The 17,535-nt window shown below is 38.4% G+C and overlaps 1 protein-coding gene across 1 annotated transcript; it reads right to left on the reverse strand.

Annotated features, from left to right (window-relative positions):
• Positions 1 to 450: 450 nt before the first annotated feature.
• Positions 451 to 15,802, reverse strand: LOC147409619 (protein CELLULOSE SYNTHASE INTERACTIVE 1-like). Its single transcript, XM_086430734.1, has 8 exons — positions 15,626 to 15,802; positions 14,794 to 14,955; positions 13,275 to 13,348; positions 7,700 to 10,739; positions 4,549 to 7,093; positions 2,421 to 2,875; positions 1,018 to 1,134; positions 451 to 913 (listed from the first exon to the last, which is right to left on the reverse strand). The coding sequence occupies exons 3-8, from the start codon at positions 13,289 to 13,291 to the stop codon at positions 770 to 772; spliced, it is 6,318 nt and encodes a 2,105-aa protein (XP_086286860.1). The 5' UTR covers positions 13,292 to 13,348; positions 14,794 to 14,955; positions 15,626 to 15,802; the 3' UTR covers positions 451 to 769.
• Positions 15,803 to 17,535: the final 1,733 nt, after the last annotated feature.

Here is a 17,535-nt window from a genome sequence, read left to right on the forward strand (position 1 = left end):
TATATATGTATTAGAAAGGTTTAAAAAATATGATCTAGCAAAAATTGATGATCTAAAAATACCCCAAAGAGATCATTTTTCAAATCTCAAATTATATTATACGGATGGAGAGATTGAAGAAGATGTTGCATATAAGTTAGAGTTGAATGGTTAAAGTGGAGGTCCACTTAAGGAGTTTTATGTGACAAAATCATATCAATCAAATTATATATAAGACAAACAAGATCGGCTATACTTCATGTAACTTAATGTAAGGTGATCAAGAAACATAATATAAATAAATTGAGCACAACAAAGATGAGAATATTGAGATGGGTGAGTGGAAAGACTAGGAAGAAAAATATTAGAAATAAACGCACTTGAAAAAAGTGAGGGCAAAAGAACCTGGAATGAGATGATGTTATTTTATTTGATCCCCTTCCATGGAAATGTATTCAAAACAAAGAAGAAGAAAACAAAAATCCTTTTCAACATTTTCCTCTGAATAGGCACACTAAATAAATAACATAATACAAAGAAAGTTACATTTTCTCACTGTGGACTTTTATCCCCACAGAGACAGAAGAAGATTACAAACAAAAAAATAAAAAAAGAAAAACCAGAATTAAAGACACAACAAACCATGTTTTACAGATACAAGGAGAAATCTAACAAGACAAAGCTCTCCTGCTGCAGACTATACAAAATATTTTCTATTTTCAATTTCTCTCCAAATGGTAAGATTAAAACAACTGACATATAGATATTAGCTATACCTCGATCGGAATTTTTATTTATTGTTGGACCAGTGGAATTCGATTTCCAGATTCCGAGAGGGTCCACTTTTGCTTTCAGGCAATAGAGTGTACTCCCCAGCAACAGAACCGAGCATTACAACCCGGTCAATCTGGATAGTTACTTTTCCAAATGAGCTCTGTTGTTGAATGAAATGATATTTGGGTTAGTTTCTGATAAAATTGAAGTGGAGAATAAGATGGCATGAATCTGTCTCCTGGTGTTTATGTATAGATGATTTACCTTCCCAAATTTGCTCTTATTCTTGCAGGAGATGTGAATCTTCTGGCCTTTAGGAGGACTATCAAATGCCCATGCAAACACCTCATCCCACTCTGGAGTAGGTCCAGTTGACACAACCTGAGATTTGATGAACAAGTCATGTGTAAATACATATGTTTCCTAAGAACATTTGACATTTAAAGTTGATAAGACAAGTTTGAAAAACTACTGAGGTTTTCAAATGCCAAAATAAAATAGAAAATCCAAATTTTAGCTCATAGAGACTTCAAAGGAAGAAAAATACTGAAAAAGAAAAATTCAGAAGGAAGACCCAAAAACGACAGACTCATCTTGAGAGTCGGCACTGACACCATGAACATAGGCTGCCATTAATAAACCGTTATCCCATTAGAAGGCAGCTACAGTCAATTTTCAGAGGAAGGGAACAGCAGTAAGAGTCCACACTGCCCACATCAACACTTTGTCTTTTTATTCTGTAAGGGAGAGTTCAAAATATGTCCGACAGAATTGTGTTCAGGGAGAGCGAGTGATGGTATATTTTGGGAAGCCTGATGGTACTGATCTACAAGGATGTACTGTTAATTAAGCCACAGCTCCTGCAGTTCAGGGGCGCAGCACTGGCCTGAAGGGCAATTCTGTACCTTTTTGGTAGGTAATTCCATAATTTTTTTTGGGGTATTTATAGTCATTTTCTGCTGGAGAAAGAATTGGTAATTCTTTTTGGCCTTTCAAGCATAATGAAATCGTGAGGATCCTTGGTTTTTCCTTCATTAAGGATTTTCCATGTGAATTTATGTTGTGATTGATTTCTCTTCTTGTTTATTCTCTTCGATTTATTTCTATTCAAAGGCTGTAGGTTGGAGAAATTCCAACAAGTGGGGCACAAAAGTAGTAAACAGAAGGTGAAGAGTAACCATTACAGGGTTTCCGAATGTGATTGCAAAGAACAAAAACTAGAAAAAATTTGTGAATTTATTGCAAATTTGATTAGGGATGCGTGTGTTTGTCATTTTCGGAAGGAATTTGTGGCATCTTTTTCATGTATTATGTTAATTTTATTACAGGCTGGTAATGGTATTATTGTAAAACACACCAAGATTAAACCATCCATGTGAGATGTCCCGGTTTAGTAGGTCCCATAGTGCATGTGGGTACATACAAACTTTCTCCTGAGAATAGAGTTTATAGCATATCTTAACACATACAATCCATAGCAATGAAATAAATTGATGGGTGGGTGTTTCTTGTTTGTACTGTTAAACCAGTTTCAAGCAGGATGTTAGTTTTAATTTTGAATGTCTATCATTCATGGACTATGGTGAGTATGGTTTTCTGATTTAAAAGGCTAAAGCAGAGAAAAGAAGAAATAAAAAGTTCATAAATGGGTTGTCACAGCAACTTACCTTGGTCTGCCTAGGTGGAGTATTGCCGAGTGTAAGTTTGCAGTACGCACTAGGGTTTCCAACGGATTGCTTTAAATTGTTTCCACGCTTGATAATTACCGTCAACGTCCCTGGCAAACATTGTAAAAGAAGTTCTGCCTTCTCCTGAAACCGAGGTGGACCAGACTGGATCAAGAATTGCAGCACTGGAATTGCCTCTGCAGCAGCAACTGACTGAGCCTTGGAGACTTCGGCTGGGCATGCTGACCAAGCTTGCCTAAGAAAGAAAAGTGAATCCAAGGCAGCTTCTTGAGTTGACTCGGAACCACCCTTGAGTGTCACGACCAAATGAGGAATACAGAGCGTAGCTGGCTCAGTGGCCCTCAAACGCGGGAAGTTATTAAAGAGTGCATTTAGGGCTTTCAGGTACTCCTCGTTCACGTTTTCACTACCCCATAGCTCCCTTTCAAAAGCAGCTGCAAGACACAAGACAAACCGATGGGACAGAGGGAAAAGTTACTTGCATTGGAGAAAAAACACAATTTAGTATTCATCAGCAACAATTGACAATAATATTGTCTAAAAGACGTCTCAGACCAAATAATGGGTGGATATCTAGCAAATTGAGATGGACCAATGACATCACTAAGCTAAAGGAAGAGAATAATTGGTTGGATTCATGAAAGTTGGCATCCATGTATTCTAGTGATACTCAGCATTAACCAATGACCATTGGAATGGTACTCTAAAATATTAGAATTCAAGCTATCATTGTTGAAACTTGAAAGTTCTCGTTCAGTTAATGCATGCATCTTAAAAAAGTATTGCCATGGTAGAAATGGGTTGTTCTCAATAAGTCCTTTTATTTCACAATTGTTGAGGTTCAAGAAGCAGGTTTCTGGAAGTGAAGGTTTGGGGTCCCAACCTAGAGTAGCTTTCTTTCTTAGGGTGGCTACTTTGGGGGGGAAAAAAATTTTTGACAAGTATAAATTTATTCAATGAAAAAGGTATATTCAAAAGGCAGTCAAGATGACCGACCTAACAACAAAGACCAAAAACAAAAACGAACACAAGGAATCCCACCTAAAGACAAACTCTTCAAAGAAAACTCCTTTGAATTCTGAAAAAAGCTTACACTTAAATAACATCAACCCTAAAATACTAATTAGAAGCTCCTGAGACGATGATTCCACTCCTTGGAAGACCACTCTTTTCCTCTCCAACCAAATTCCCCAGAACACTACAAAGGGGAGAAGACTACAGAATTTTCTTCCTGCCAGAAAACAGATATTGATTCCAACATTGGAAGAGATACAAAACTGAACTAGGATCCACCCAACTGAGTTTGTTAAAGGGCTAAGAAATGGGACTAAATAAACGAGGTAAGACGACAGTGCAACATGATATGATTCACTGATTCTCCGTTGGACTTGCAAAAGAAGTAAGTCCGGTGCGAAGTTGGTGTAATGAAAGAGGGGCATCGTCTTGGTAAACTTCTGTAGCTTATGCAAGGCAGATGGTGGTGGATCATTTTTTGATTCATTGCACATTGGCTAGAGAAATATGGACCCACTACTCATTCCTCTTTGGTGTCGTTGGTGCCCATTGAGTTCATTCCATGGTTGGGTGGAGTGCTGGCTAGCTATGAGGATGGCCTTCTTGACGTTCAAGAGGAAATTATGGAGCATTACCCCTTTGCTCTGTGTTGGGGGATTCGGAAGAAGAGAGACCTAAGGACTTTTTTGGGGAGAGAAACCTCGGTGCTAGAACTTACCTTTTCAACTTTGGGTTCTATATTTCTCTGGAGCAAAGTTTTTCAGGAATCTAAAGGGTTTTTCTTTGAAGATTTTGTAGGGAAGTGGGATTAGGTTTGTAATATTGCTGTGTAATTTGGGCCTTCTTTCCCTGTTATTTGGGCCTCCTTTGCTAGTGTTCTTTATTAAATATAGTAATCCATATGCTAGAATAAGACATAATTGGAGCTTCAATGGGAAATTACAGGTCTTTCTTTACATCTTAGAGATGTTTATAAAAGGAGAGCATTACCGATCAACAAAAGTACATAATTGCATCTAACCGCTAACAGACATCCTTCACTTCTATAGAAGTAAGATATATAGGACCACATTGCATAAGAATAAGAACGTACCAGTAATAGCTCTCACTGTTTCACTAGAAGCGTACTCTTGAATAGTATGGTTAGAGAAGAGAAGTTTAATAAACATGGCCGCCTGAGCTGATGTATCATTTTCACTTGTACTGATGAGGTCCAATACAACCTGAACACCACCTGCTTCTGCAACAGCTCTTTTATTAGATCTGCTGTACATTACTAGGTTTTGCAATGCACATATAGCCACTACTTTCATTTCTTCAGTAGGTTGGTCTTCAAGCAGATTAACCAGAGCTCGACAAGCTGAAACAGCGTCTGTCGTTCGTGCAAGTCCCTCATTCTGAAATAGATCACCAAGAGCTAGTGTTGCCAGCAACCTTGCCTGCTGAGCTTGGGTTTGAGGATCCAAAAGGTACTGAGAAAGCGGAGAAATTGCAGATTTGGCAGCTTTAGTTTCTCTTATCTTCACATTGTTTAGCAACACTTCTAGTAGTCTTGCTGCAGTTTCCTCACACTGATGACACCTAAGAAGCTCCAAAAGTGCTTCTATGGCACCACTTTCGGTCATAGCTTCAGCGCTGGTCGAGTCATCGCTCTCTAACACAAGTAGAGCATTTAATGCACCAATAACTGTACTCTCTGTGCCAGAACGAAGCAACCTAACCAACACCGCCACTGGTACCTCCAGATAATATTCAGAACTAAACTGCAGAATACTAGCTAAAGCAGAAGCAGCAGATTCCCACAAGGCATGAGGCAATGGAGGATCAGCTTGCAATATAACTTTCGAGAGCTCATTGACACCACCCTCTTTTGCAATTTCATTTGGCCAAGTTACCGAAATACTAACAATAGCTTTTATAGCTCTCTGTTGCAAAATCTGTGTACCGGAACCTAAAACTCGTATCAGAGGACTAATTGCTTGCTGTATTATCGAGTCTTTCTGAAGTTGTTCTTCCAACAGTAGATGTGAAAGAAGTTCAGCGGCCAATTGTTGCACTGCAGAAATTGGAGAATCTAGTAAAGGAATAAGTGGTTCAATAGCTTGGTGAGAGGTCAGGCTATAGTCAGCACGACATTGGGGATGCTCCAGAATATTAACAAGAACCTGTAAAGCACTATGTTGCCCATCAGGACCAAACTCAGGTCTTGCTAACAACAGAAAAAGGGGCTCAACTACTTTAGCTGCAGATGGACCCTTTGCGATGCTAGTATTGTTGGTCAATATCCGAAGAAGTTCTGCGAATACAGCACAGAGAAAATCAGGTGCCTCATGAAGGATATCAAGCATGCTCTCAATGATTCCAGCTTTCACCATTTCCATCTTACAAGCAGGTCTGTCTTTCCCCAACTTCACTAAAGCTCTTGCAATAGCTTCATGTATTAAGTAATTCCTACCAAACAGAAGACCAACAAGAGGAATGACTGCACCATGTGCGGCAACTAATTCCGCCAACTGTTCGTCATCCAATAATTTGTCAAGTGCACGAACCACGGAATGGTGAGCGGGACTAAACTCAGATACCAGGAGAGACACGAGAGGCTCGACACAGCGCGCTGCAGCCATTGTAGACCGAATTCTTGTATTTCCAAAAAGGACACAACACAACTCAGCGGCATCTCCTTTCAGCTCCATTGAACAATTCGATGAAAGGATCCTACAAAGAACATCGACTGCATTCATTTCAACGTCTGCTACAGCAAGGGCTCTCGATGGACTTTCACATAGTAACCTAACCAAAGCACCAATGGCAGCATGCTGCTCCCTTTCCAAGCCAGTGTTAAGAATTTCGACCAAGGGTTGAACAGCTTGTCTGGCAGTCTCCGCGTTCCTGATATAGTCCGAGGAAAATAGGCTCTCTAATGCTTTAGCGGCACTATACCTAGCCCCTCTTCCACCAAGACGTAAGACTGCTACAAGTTGATTGACAGAACCAAATGCAGACTCATGTCTCCGTATTTCAGCACTACCAAATAGAATACCCAACAATTCGGTTGCCGCTTCTTCTGTTGCATCCTGAGGTCCAAGTGAAAGATACTTTGTAAGTGCCTCTAAAGCTCCTGATTCTACCATTACAATCTTGTTTGCAGGACTATCTTTCGCAAGCTGAGTCAGAAGACCAAGTGCGAGAAAGGGTGCCCCAGGTCGATCTGGAATTGGTTTGAGAAGATCAACAAGGACAGGTATTGCTTTTCGAGAAGTAGCACCAAACCTTATGTCATCAACTCTAAACAATCTCTCCAATGCGACTTGCTCCGGATTGCGAACCAAATAAAACTCCTCTGATAGTTCCAAAAGATCATATATATCAACATCAGCACAGCCAAGTATAGAAATAAGCCCAACTGCTGCCCCTGAATTTGCTACAGTGAGGAGAGTCCCTCTGCTTCCATTACAGACTAAGCTGGCCAGTGCTTGTGCTGCAAAATATCTGTCTGCAGACTCATCCAATTTCAACAAATTTGCAAGAACGGGAACAGATCGCATGGTTGCATGTGCTCGAATGATATCTCGGTCTTGAAACAAAATTGCAAGCAGTAAAGCACAAACCCACACACTGCTATCTTCACTAGAATCACTCTGCAGAATTTATAACAGGAGTGAATAGAAGTTTCAAGAATGTTGGAAGCATTAATGCATCATGAGTACCTACCACCCTGGAATAATGGTTTCAAAACTCGGTTTGATGTCTCATCTAGTCCATGGAGGAGACCGAGTTGTCTCAGGCGAGTCAACTCATCTCGGACAATATAAGTCATTTAACTCGGTTTAAAATGATATATTCATATATATTTAAATGAAAATAATTATAATTTTTTAATAAAATAAGGTAGATTAGAAGATGTTTAGTCATAAATGTTTTATTTATATAATAAATATTTTAATTTTGAAAGAACTTAATTATGTCAATTAAAATATACAAAATCCTGGTTGACTTGTCCAAGTTTTATTGACTCGTCCAAGATTTTCAAAATATCATCCAAATCATCTCGTTTATCTTGTGAGATGATGTGAAGTTTGAGACGCCATGTGAATTCGTGCCATTGTTGAACGATACCGAGACGACTCAGGCGAGTCATCTCCGACTCGGACGAGATTTAAAATCATGTCTGGAATAGAAGAGTAGCAAATGTAGAGAGAAGAGGTTAAAAAAAACAACTGACACAAAACGTTCATGTGAAATACCTGAGCAGAATACAACGAACTTTGAGAGATCTTTTCAGTGAGAACTTCAACCGCTCCAGCTTCCATAATGGCAATTTTACTTTTGTGATCATGGCAAGCAAGAACAGAAAGTAGCCATAGAACGACATCATCACCGGAAATAACTGCTGTAACATTTTCAATTTCACCATTTCTAGTTTGTTCTTTAGCATGCCTGCAAATGCTTATGTCATCCTTGTTTTCACTACCACCTTTGACCAAACTGAGCATTTCAACAAGAGATTGAATGAGATAAGTGCATGAATTAGATTCATTCAGAGCTTCTATCACTCTTTGGTGATGCACCTTTGCAGCACAAATCAGAAGTGCAGTTCCACCAATTTTTATTTTGGTATTTTTGGAACTGATCACCCTTCTTGCAATTGATGAAATACACCCAAAGCTGCTAGCAATTGTGTCTCCCAAGACAACAGGCTGATCTCGGCAAAGCCTTGACAAAATTTCAATAGCTTTATCCTGCAAAAGGGGTGTTGCATCAGCTATACATGAAACTATTGGGGCTATGGTGTGGGGGAATTCAACCAGGACTGCCCATGCAGGTTTGGTGTGCCCACTTGTTCCTTTTGACCTGGATAACAAAGAAAGTGCATCAAGTACTTCTGATGTGGCAGCAGATTCAACACTAACAGATTCTAACAGAGAAACTAATTGTAGAATCGTTCCAGCACGGTTCACAGTATCAGAAAGTGCATAATCAATTGTGCGACATTGAAGAAGGCGAGCAATCGCTGCTGCGGCATGAGTTCTTCCATCAACAGTCCCCTCACGCAGAACCCTTGTAACAGGCAAAATAACTTCTTCGGGAAATGCTTCTTTCGAGACCTCATTATCGAGAAGAAGATTGGCCAAAGCCCGTGTTGCCTGTTCGGCGACTTCAAGAACTGAAGAGTTAGCAAGAACAATTAATGGAGCCAATGCATCTCTACCAATGGCAGCCACATTCTGGTTTTTTTTAATTGAAAGGAAAATAGCAGCAACGCAGTGTGAGGATTCCATCAAGATCTTTTCTGAATCCGCATTTAGAAGCTTCAAGGCAGAGCAAAGAGTCTCAACAGCAATGTTACTTTCACGAAGGTCCTTCCGAAGATCGAAGAGTCCAGCTAGAACAGCTGCAGATTTAGCTTGAGTTTCTTCCCTTGTAGAACTCAGAATTTTAATCATCGTCTCAATTGCATCATTCGCAGCACTCCCTTCATGCAATATATCTTTTATGGGTGCCACAGAAAGCAAACTTTTCAGTGCATCCAGAACATATATTTTTGATTCGGGTAAATCGCTGGTTAATAAGGAAGTAAGTTGGCTGATTGTCCCCGTATCCGATTTATGGATAAGATGGTTCAACGTCTTTGCTGCAATCTCTTTCCCATTCTGGCTTCCATTCTTCAGTAACCACAATAAGGCAGGGACAGCATCAGCACTTTCAACACACGCTCGTATATCTTCACTATGGTTACAAAGGTTTCCGAGGATTGTTGCAGAATCCTCCTTAGCTTTTGCAGACCCCGTCTCTAGAATTTGAACAAGTGGGGGTATACCTCCAGCAGCAGTGATTGCCCATTTACTCTCATCGTTCTCATTTGATAGAAGGCAAAGCAATGAGACTGCACATTCCTGTTGTTGCTCCGATGACAACCCAAGCAGAGATATTAACAGCTGAACCCCTTCACGACCTTGAAGTGCACGCCATAAACTTCCTTCATTTTTGCAAAGTATGAGAAGGGATCTTATCAGCTCATCCTGAACTTCACCGGTTGCCATTGTGATCAAACCAACAAGGAGATGTTTCGCTTCAGAATTTGCAAGCTTCTTTGACAGGATAGCATTCCCATACAAACTAGCTAAAGCTTCTATGGTACGTTCCTGCACAAGAAATGGTACCCGAGGTTGAAACTGCTGAATCAATATCTGCTCAATAATAGGGGGATCGGAAGCTCTAATAGATTCCGCTTTAGCATCATATATCATAAGAGCCGAAGCTAAAGCCCCGAGCGTGTCAGCAGTCTGTGCAGGAGAATTGCACGAGTCAAGGCTTTCACCAAGGCTTGAGATGACATTTGACAAACCACCAGAGATATTCGCCAAAGCACACATAGCATTCTCTTGCAATGCTTGAGCATGCTCACCTTGCATGAATTCTTTCGATGGAGCTATTGTAGCATTAATCAAAGCAGGTATCCCTTGAGAACTAGCTATTTCTTGCCTTGCTTCCTTGCACTGAGAAGAAAGAGATTTAAGAGCACCGGCGGCTTCAGCCCTTACTGAGACTTCATTATTAGGTCCCAATAGCTTCAGAAGTTGCTTAGTAGCTTTTGCAGATAAAACCCTAGAACAAACAGATGTATCCTCCATCATCATACATGCAAGAAGAAAGCAAACATTTGCTTGAGTACTTGACAATCCAGTTGTGAGCAACTTTACAAGTATATCCACTCCTCCTGCTTCTATTGTTGTAGACCAAAATCTCTCAGTACTGCTGGACAGGTTTCTCAAAGCTCCAGTTAATAGGTTATCAACCAAGTTTTCAGTCTTAATTCCATTTTCTAGCTGTGCCCAAAGCACGGGTACGACTCCTTCAGTTGAGAAGATCTTTGATCCAACATGGTCCCTAGCCCCACCTTGAGAAACAGCATAGATAGCCTTTGCCGCTGCAATTTGTCCTTCTGCTGAGGTGGACCTAAGAAGGCCAAGCAACGGTGGAATGCAACCCCCGAGCAATACTTTTACCCGTAGTTCTTCCTCCTTACAGAGAGAGCCCAAAACTGTAGCGGCCTGCATCTTCACTCCAAGGGATCCTGATCTGAGAAGAGATACGAGTGTTGGAACAGCTTGAGAATGAGATCCGACGGCACTGAAAGCAGTGTCACGTGTACCAATTAGGTCCATCAACTGCTTCAATAAGCTCTCCTTCTCTTGTATAGTTGAGGAACCCCGGCGCAATTGCTCAATGCATTGGGCAACACTCGCTAATGTTCCATCTGGATCCTCCATACTCCCCCGCTCCCTGCAAGTAAACCCAAGTAAGATCCAAATGTTGCAGTTACGATCAGGTAGTAAGTGTTGCAAACTAAATCTCATAGTTTTAACTTGATCCTCAAAAAAAAAAACTGTTTACTTGATACTGAAAAATAATAATGTGTGGCCTCGAATGATCATGAAAATGATGAGGTGATATTTGATGATTTTTTTCATATAACACCATTTTTTTTTATATTAGTAAAGATTTTATTAAGAAGAGAAACTTGGTCAAGATGACCAAGCCAATGTGACAAAACCAAGGAAAAAACTGGTGGTTACACAGAAATGCTACAAACCCACTCCCATCTCCCCAGTAAGTCGTCAAAGAAGATTACCAAAAGAATATCAAACCTAGGATGGAAGAAACAACCTTTTGTACTTAGCTGTCCTTGTCATCGAAAATTCTAGAATTTATTTCCTTCCAAATGCCCCGACATATGGTAAACAGAGTGATGCTCCACAACTTTCTTTTAAAATCCAAAAAGCCGTAGCCCAAAGTCAACCAACTCTCAAACAAGGAGTGAATGGAGCTTGGAAGGCATCCTGAAACTCCAAATAAATGTAGAAAATCAAACCAAATAGTCGTAGCCACCTCACAATGAATGAGCACATGTTTTGGGGATTCCCCGTTGGTCTTGCACATGATACAAAAATTTGCCAAGGTAACTCCTCTCTTGATGACATTGTCTATTGTAAGGACCTTCTCTAACACTACCGCCCACATAAAGGAGATTTTTGTCCATACCTTGGGACCACAAACTGCTACAACCGGAAAAGGACGAGCCTCAAAACAACATTTCCCAAAGAATAGCACCACTTAACAAGCTCAAAACAATCACAATCCCACCTGATCATTAGATCCTCTAATAAAACATATTTAAACTCCTTAAAGACTTTACACTAAAAGAAAAGATACCCCATAGCACTTTTCATAACTACCTAGATAGAGCTCTCTTTTCCCTCATACAAATAGTTATTCCTTTCCCCCTAGATGGTCCAACAAACCGCAAAAAGAGTCGAGCTCCAAAAGATCCTTTCACTCAATAAGAAAGCCATGGATTGCCACAATTATAAGATGGATGAAACGGGAAGGGGGAAGGAAGAAAGGAAGGGCAACCATACCATAGCCATAAAACTACAATGAATAAGGATGTGGAAGAAATCCTTCCCGCTAGCCTTATAAAGAGAAGAATAAATCATGAAAACAATACCTCGGGAAATAAAGATGGTCCAAAATAAGATGTTATTCAAAGCAGATGACCAAATAAAAAGGCTACTTTAGAGAACACGTTAATGCTTCACACTGTGAGTCTACGACTGCTAGAAAGTAAGCTAATATAGGAGGCAGAATTGCTTAGTAAAAGATTTCGCAGAAAACTAATATTTCTTGAATCTTATCCCAAATCCTACGATCCTCCTCCAAAGGATCTAAATGTATGAGAAAAAACAATTAATGAGGTCATTGATGTTATAGAGTTCCCAGTCATTGAAGTTCCTCCTAAAATCGGAGTCCCAAGAAAGACATGATCCATCCTCCAAAGGATCTAAATGCACATGAAAAAACAATTAATGAGGTTATTAATGTGCTCGAGTTCCCAATCATTGAAGTTCCTCCTAAAATTGAAGTCCCAAGAAAGACATCATCCATCCCGAATGATGAAACTTCAAATTGGACATAGTTTCTCATTAGAAATAGAATATAAATCTGGGTGCTGGGATTAGAGTGGAGATGTCTCAACCATTGACCCTCCCAAAACCTAATATTGTTAACCTTCACAAGTCACAACCTTAAAGGATATCTTTCTTTTTTTCAAACTCTGGAAGAACTTTCATAATTCCTTTCCACACTCCACAACCACAAGATGACCTTACAACACAACTCTCCCAACCCATCTCATCAAACTCATACTTACCATGAATAATTTTGGACAATATTTAATGATGATTACACTTGGTCGTTAGCTCTTACAATGGAATGGGAACTTTTCATAGTATAAACTGCGTAAATTTCAGTGATCAAATTTGTTGAGTGTATATTTTCCTCTAGTCTCGGGTGTGTCATATCCCAGTTAAGCCTCGTGACCCTCTTATATTCATAGTTCTCCCCTTTTCCAACAGATCAGTCTTTTTGAGAAGTTGGTTGGTTATAACATGGTATTAGAGTGCTAGGTTCGTATAGGTCATGGGTTCAAATCTTTCAACCTTTATGGGGGAGGGGGGTGTTGAGTGTATATTTCCTCCACTCTCGGGTGTGTCATACCCTAGATAGCCCCGTGACCACCCTCTTATATCCATAGTTCTCCCATTCTCCAACAGACGGTCTTTTGGAGTAGTTGGTTGGTTAACAAAAATTACGTCAATATAGAAGTTTAATCTCAAAAGACATGCTTTTAAATGTGATACTGATAGAAAGTGGAAGTGTTTCTTACAAGTTCCAGTGCAACAAATACAAATTGCAAACAAAAATATTTCCAAATAATCCAAAGATGAAATTTTCTGTATATGGAAAATTTGCACTGACCTCAAACCCATCTTCATAACTGAGTGCGGAGTTGGAGGCTCAAAATCTTGAAGTTTTGGGCCCACCTTTCTTTCCTGTGATTAAATAAAAGAATAGAGCAACCATTAAAAATAGAAGCAGGGGAATTTATTTGAGACCAAGCTAACTTGTCAACCTTAAACAGTGGTAACTGAACAGTCCTACCCTACTATGAACTATCTAAATATATTTGCATATGCAACTTGTCCCAAACATTGTGGGTTGCAAATGAATCCTATTATGCTATTATTTCAGCATAGTAACTACACTAAAACAAAAAAAACACTACACACCAACCTCATTGAAAGGCTTAAAAAAATCAGTAAAGAAGAAACAAATAATCGTTTAAACTTAGAAAGTTGTTAACCCAGTAATATTTGTAGTTATATACTAAAATATATATATATACAACATAAAATGGAGGCATATGGAACCAGGAATTCTGATTTGAAATAAAAACCATTTGAGTTGGATCCAATTCCTGGTCTTTATTAATCTTACATGAAAGGATCATGAGATAATGCATTAAACTTAAAGAGATAAATATCTAGTCCATTGAAAAAGATCAATAAGAAGAGATTATAAAAAGATTCTTATCCAAGAAATTTTTATTTACTGGATCTGTCCCAAGAGATCTTAAATCATTTTCGCACTTGAAATGAACAAAATGCATCTTAAACTCTCAGATCATCAATGTTTATTAGTCTGGCTCTGCCATTTCTAATCAGTAAAAGTATGTAATTTTCTACATTTTTTATCTTTATGTTTTTGTTAAAGTAAACATTCTCGCTTTATTTACAAGATATGGATATTAGGATCTATGAGACTTTTGGAAGGATTTTCATAGATACTTAAACAGAAGAGTCGTGATAATATGACTTGCCATGTGGCATACTCAACCGACTCTCTGACGTGACAAGTTTGGGAACTGTAGATCTATACGCCTCGGGATACATGATTGCACTTCCCCATTAAAAAGTGTATGCCGAGGGAACTGTGTATCCCAAGACGTGTATATCTACGGTTTCCAAGGTTGTCCACGTCAGGGAGTCGATCGAGTATGCCACCTGGCCAGTCATATTATCAGGACTCTAAACAGAAAGAGTTACAAGTGTATGAAACCATATGTCTATTGGTCTCTCAGAATTCAGGTGAAAAACACCATTTTTTTACCATGTTAATGTCATTCAAACATTTCTAAAATGAGTTGTCAATCAAATAAAGAAACCAGCAGATCCATTAGCAGAACCCACACTAAAAGCTCTATAGCACTTCAAGCTAAAGTCTAAACTAGCAACAAAAGACCATTCCCATCCAAAAACCAAAACCAATGAGGGACAATGGAGGACTGCATCTCCAAATTTATATTCAATTGCAGTACAAAAAGGTACATTGGGATACAACAAATCTCACTCCTTACTTACAAAAAAGATTCCACTTTCGATATTCAGACAATGATGAGCAATTGATAGAAGAAAAAGAAACAGACTGGAAAAATTACCAGATCAGTAGCACCATGGCTGCCGCCATTGCTAATAGAAAACCTCGATGCGATTGTCGCCGCCAGCTTTACGCCTGTTCGATAACTACAAATAGACTTTGATCCAGATATGTGCTTCTCTCCAGATCTACTTTGAATTAACCATCAAAAGAAGAAAGTCCCCTGTCAAACAATCACAGTGGATCGGAAAATTACAAACCAGGCATGCAAAGGTAGAGATTAAAACCAAATAAAGAGAATGATTTTACTACTAAAAAAGGGAAAAAAAAGGCGAAACATTTGAATCGAGAACTCAGATCTGAGCTGAATGAGGCATTCTAGAGACTACAGACCATCATTTTTAAGTAATCTTCAAAGAATAAAGTTATTTAACGACGAACATAAACAGATCATGAAACCTAAATCGGATTTCTCATAAGGGAACCAAAACGAAGCAATCTCGAAATAGATTCAACAGAATTCCAACAAATTTACAGAAAAATCACCAGATCGACTGCTCTACAACAAAAGATTGAAAATTTCACCTAAATTATACAAAAACTAACAAATGAGACGGAATTCAAAGAAAATAAAGTGAATCTCGGGAAAAAAAAATATTGTACAACTTTCAAGATTGAATGTAAGGAAATCAAAGAACTAATTCAGTAAATCAATCTCAAAGAAACACTCACTGAAAAAAAAAAAAAAGATCACTCGTAACTGAGAATAAAATCATAAATGTCTCAGAAACTTGCAGATACTGGTAAAATCGGGAAAATTTGTTCAATCTTTTAATCTATTAAGATTTAAGATTTTTTGAGTTAGCTATTAAAGTGAAACCCAGAGTCCTCACCTACTGATACTTGTGGAATTATCAGAGAGAGATCTTCAACTTGAATGCATGTAATTTGTTGGAGAGAATAAAGATTGAGAGGGAGAGACCGAGAGACTGAGAGAGAGTATTTGTTTGGACTTCAAAGATAGGAGGAGAAATGCCAGATATTATTTTTATTTTTTTTGTGTGATTTTTATTTAAGTTCTTATTTCGTGTTTAAAGACTAAAAAGAATCAAAACTCGAGAGAAGCTTTTGCTTTCTCAAGACCGCCGACAATTTATGGCAATTGGCTCACGGCTCGCTGCTCGCGGCTCAATTCGGCTAATTTTACGAAGTTTCTTAGACCAACGTTGAAAAATTGAGGAAAAAAAAATTTTAAACTTTTTCTAAGGGTGGTTTACACTAGTGGGTACCCATTAGAATGAACCAATACAATATGAGTCATTACCTCAAGCTGGAACCTCATACAATACTTCTTGATGTGAAAGTAGATTGAAATCATAGATGCTTTTTCACTCGTATCTCAATAAAAAGCATCTATGATTCTCATTCACTTTCATGTTAGGAAGGGCAATATAAAATTCTAGCCCGAGGTCACTTCGGCATTATTCATACAATATATTAGAGTTTGAAATCTTGAAATTGAATTGATTAAGAATTAAAACTGATAAGAATCTAGAGTCGAAATCATTTAATCCCATTGATTTGAGAATCAGAATCTTACTAGGAACCACAACCAAAAAAATTTAATGGTTTTGGAATCAAACCAAAAAAGAAAAAAACTTTAAAGCAGGCAGGTCTATTCAAAATTTTAAATAAATCTTTTTCATTTGATTACAGATGGCATTTTCAATGAGTCATTCCAAATTTTGGAATAAATTCAAAATGCCACGTCTTGTAACGAGGGTTCCTTCAAAATTTTGAAGCGGCCTACCTATTTCAAAGTCGAACTCAACAAGAAATGAGACGAACACCTCTAATTTAGACATGGTCCTCTATATTTAGGTTAAAATATGAAATAGTCATATTTACAAGCTGGTGGCATATTTCCATTGACTTCAGTCTCCTTTGCAAAACTTTCGTACAATAACCTTACCTTAAACCTCTAGTCAAAAAATATTGATAATCTTCTCCCAAAATTAGTCATCTTCGAGATCATTAATGTCTTAAGTAAATTATTTAACTTAATTTTCAAATTTATCTTCAACCCTTTATTAAAAAAAAAAAATTCTTTTGATATTTCAACCCAAGAAAACTTTATCTTTAGTTTCATAAATATCCAATCTTCTTCTTGAGGATGAAGGAGACAATAATATCCTAAAAATCTAGCGTCTTTCACTTTTCATAAAATTTCTATCTTACTCAGCGATTAAAGGTTAAAAGATATAGAATACCAAGGTCGAAAAAAAATGGAGGGGAGAAAGGGGCTTTGAGATGAGGACTTTTTTATATTAAGATATAAGGTTATTTGAATTAAAATAAATGCATATTAACCAATTTTTTTATATAATCAGGTATTCCTATAGACAAGGGATTGGGCTCATATCTGAGCTTTATCCAATCCATAGACCATGGTCTTGTCCAAGGCATGTGCAACGCCCTTGTGAATAGCCCCTAAGGAATCAAATCTCATACTAGATATCAAACTCGGGGCCTACGGGCATTAACCGCTAATCGGTCTGAAATTACCATTCAACCAATTCCTTGAAGTTAAGTGCATATTAACCTAGGATTAAAATATATATATATATATATATATATATACATATAGGGAGCGGTTCGACGGACGTTTTGGAAAACGTCTAAGAAACCCATGTTTTGGAGACGTTAGATGGAGTTTAACGGACGCTTCAGATGGAGAGAAACATCACTTCAACGAAGGAAACGGGATTTCGTTTTTTTTCAACGCACTCCCTCAACTTTTCCC

The sequence above is a fragment of the Akebia trifoliata genome, chromosome 2 (genome assembly GCF_017979445.1).
Source record: "Akebia trifoliata isolate Shusen 1 chromosome 2, ASM1797944v1, whole genome shotgun sequence".
NCBI classification, from domain to species: domain Eukaryota; kingdom Viridiplantae; phylum Streptophyta; class Magnoliopsida; order Ranunculales; family Lardizabalaceae; genus Akebia; species Akebia trifoliata.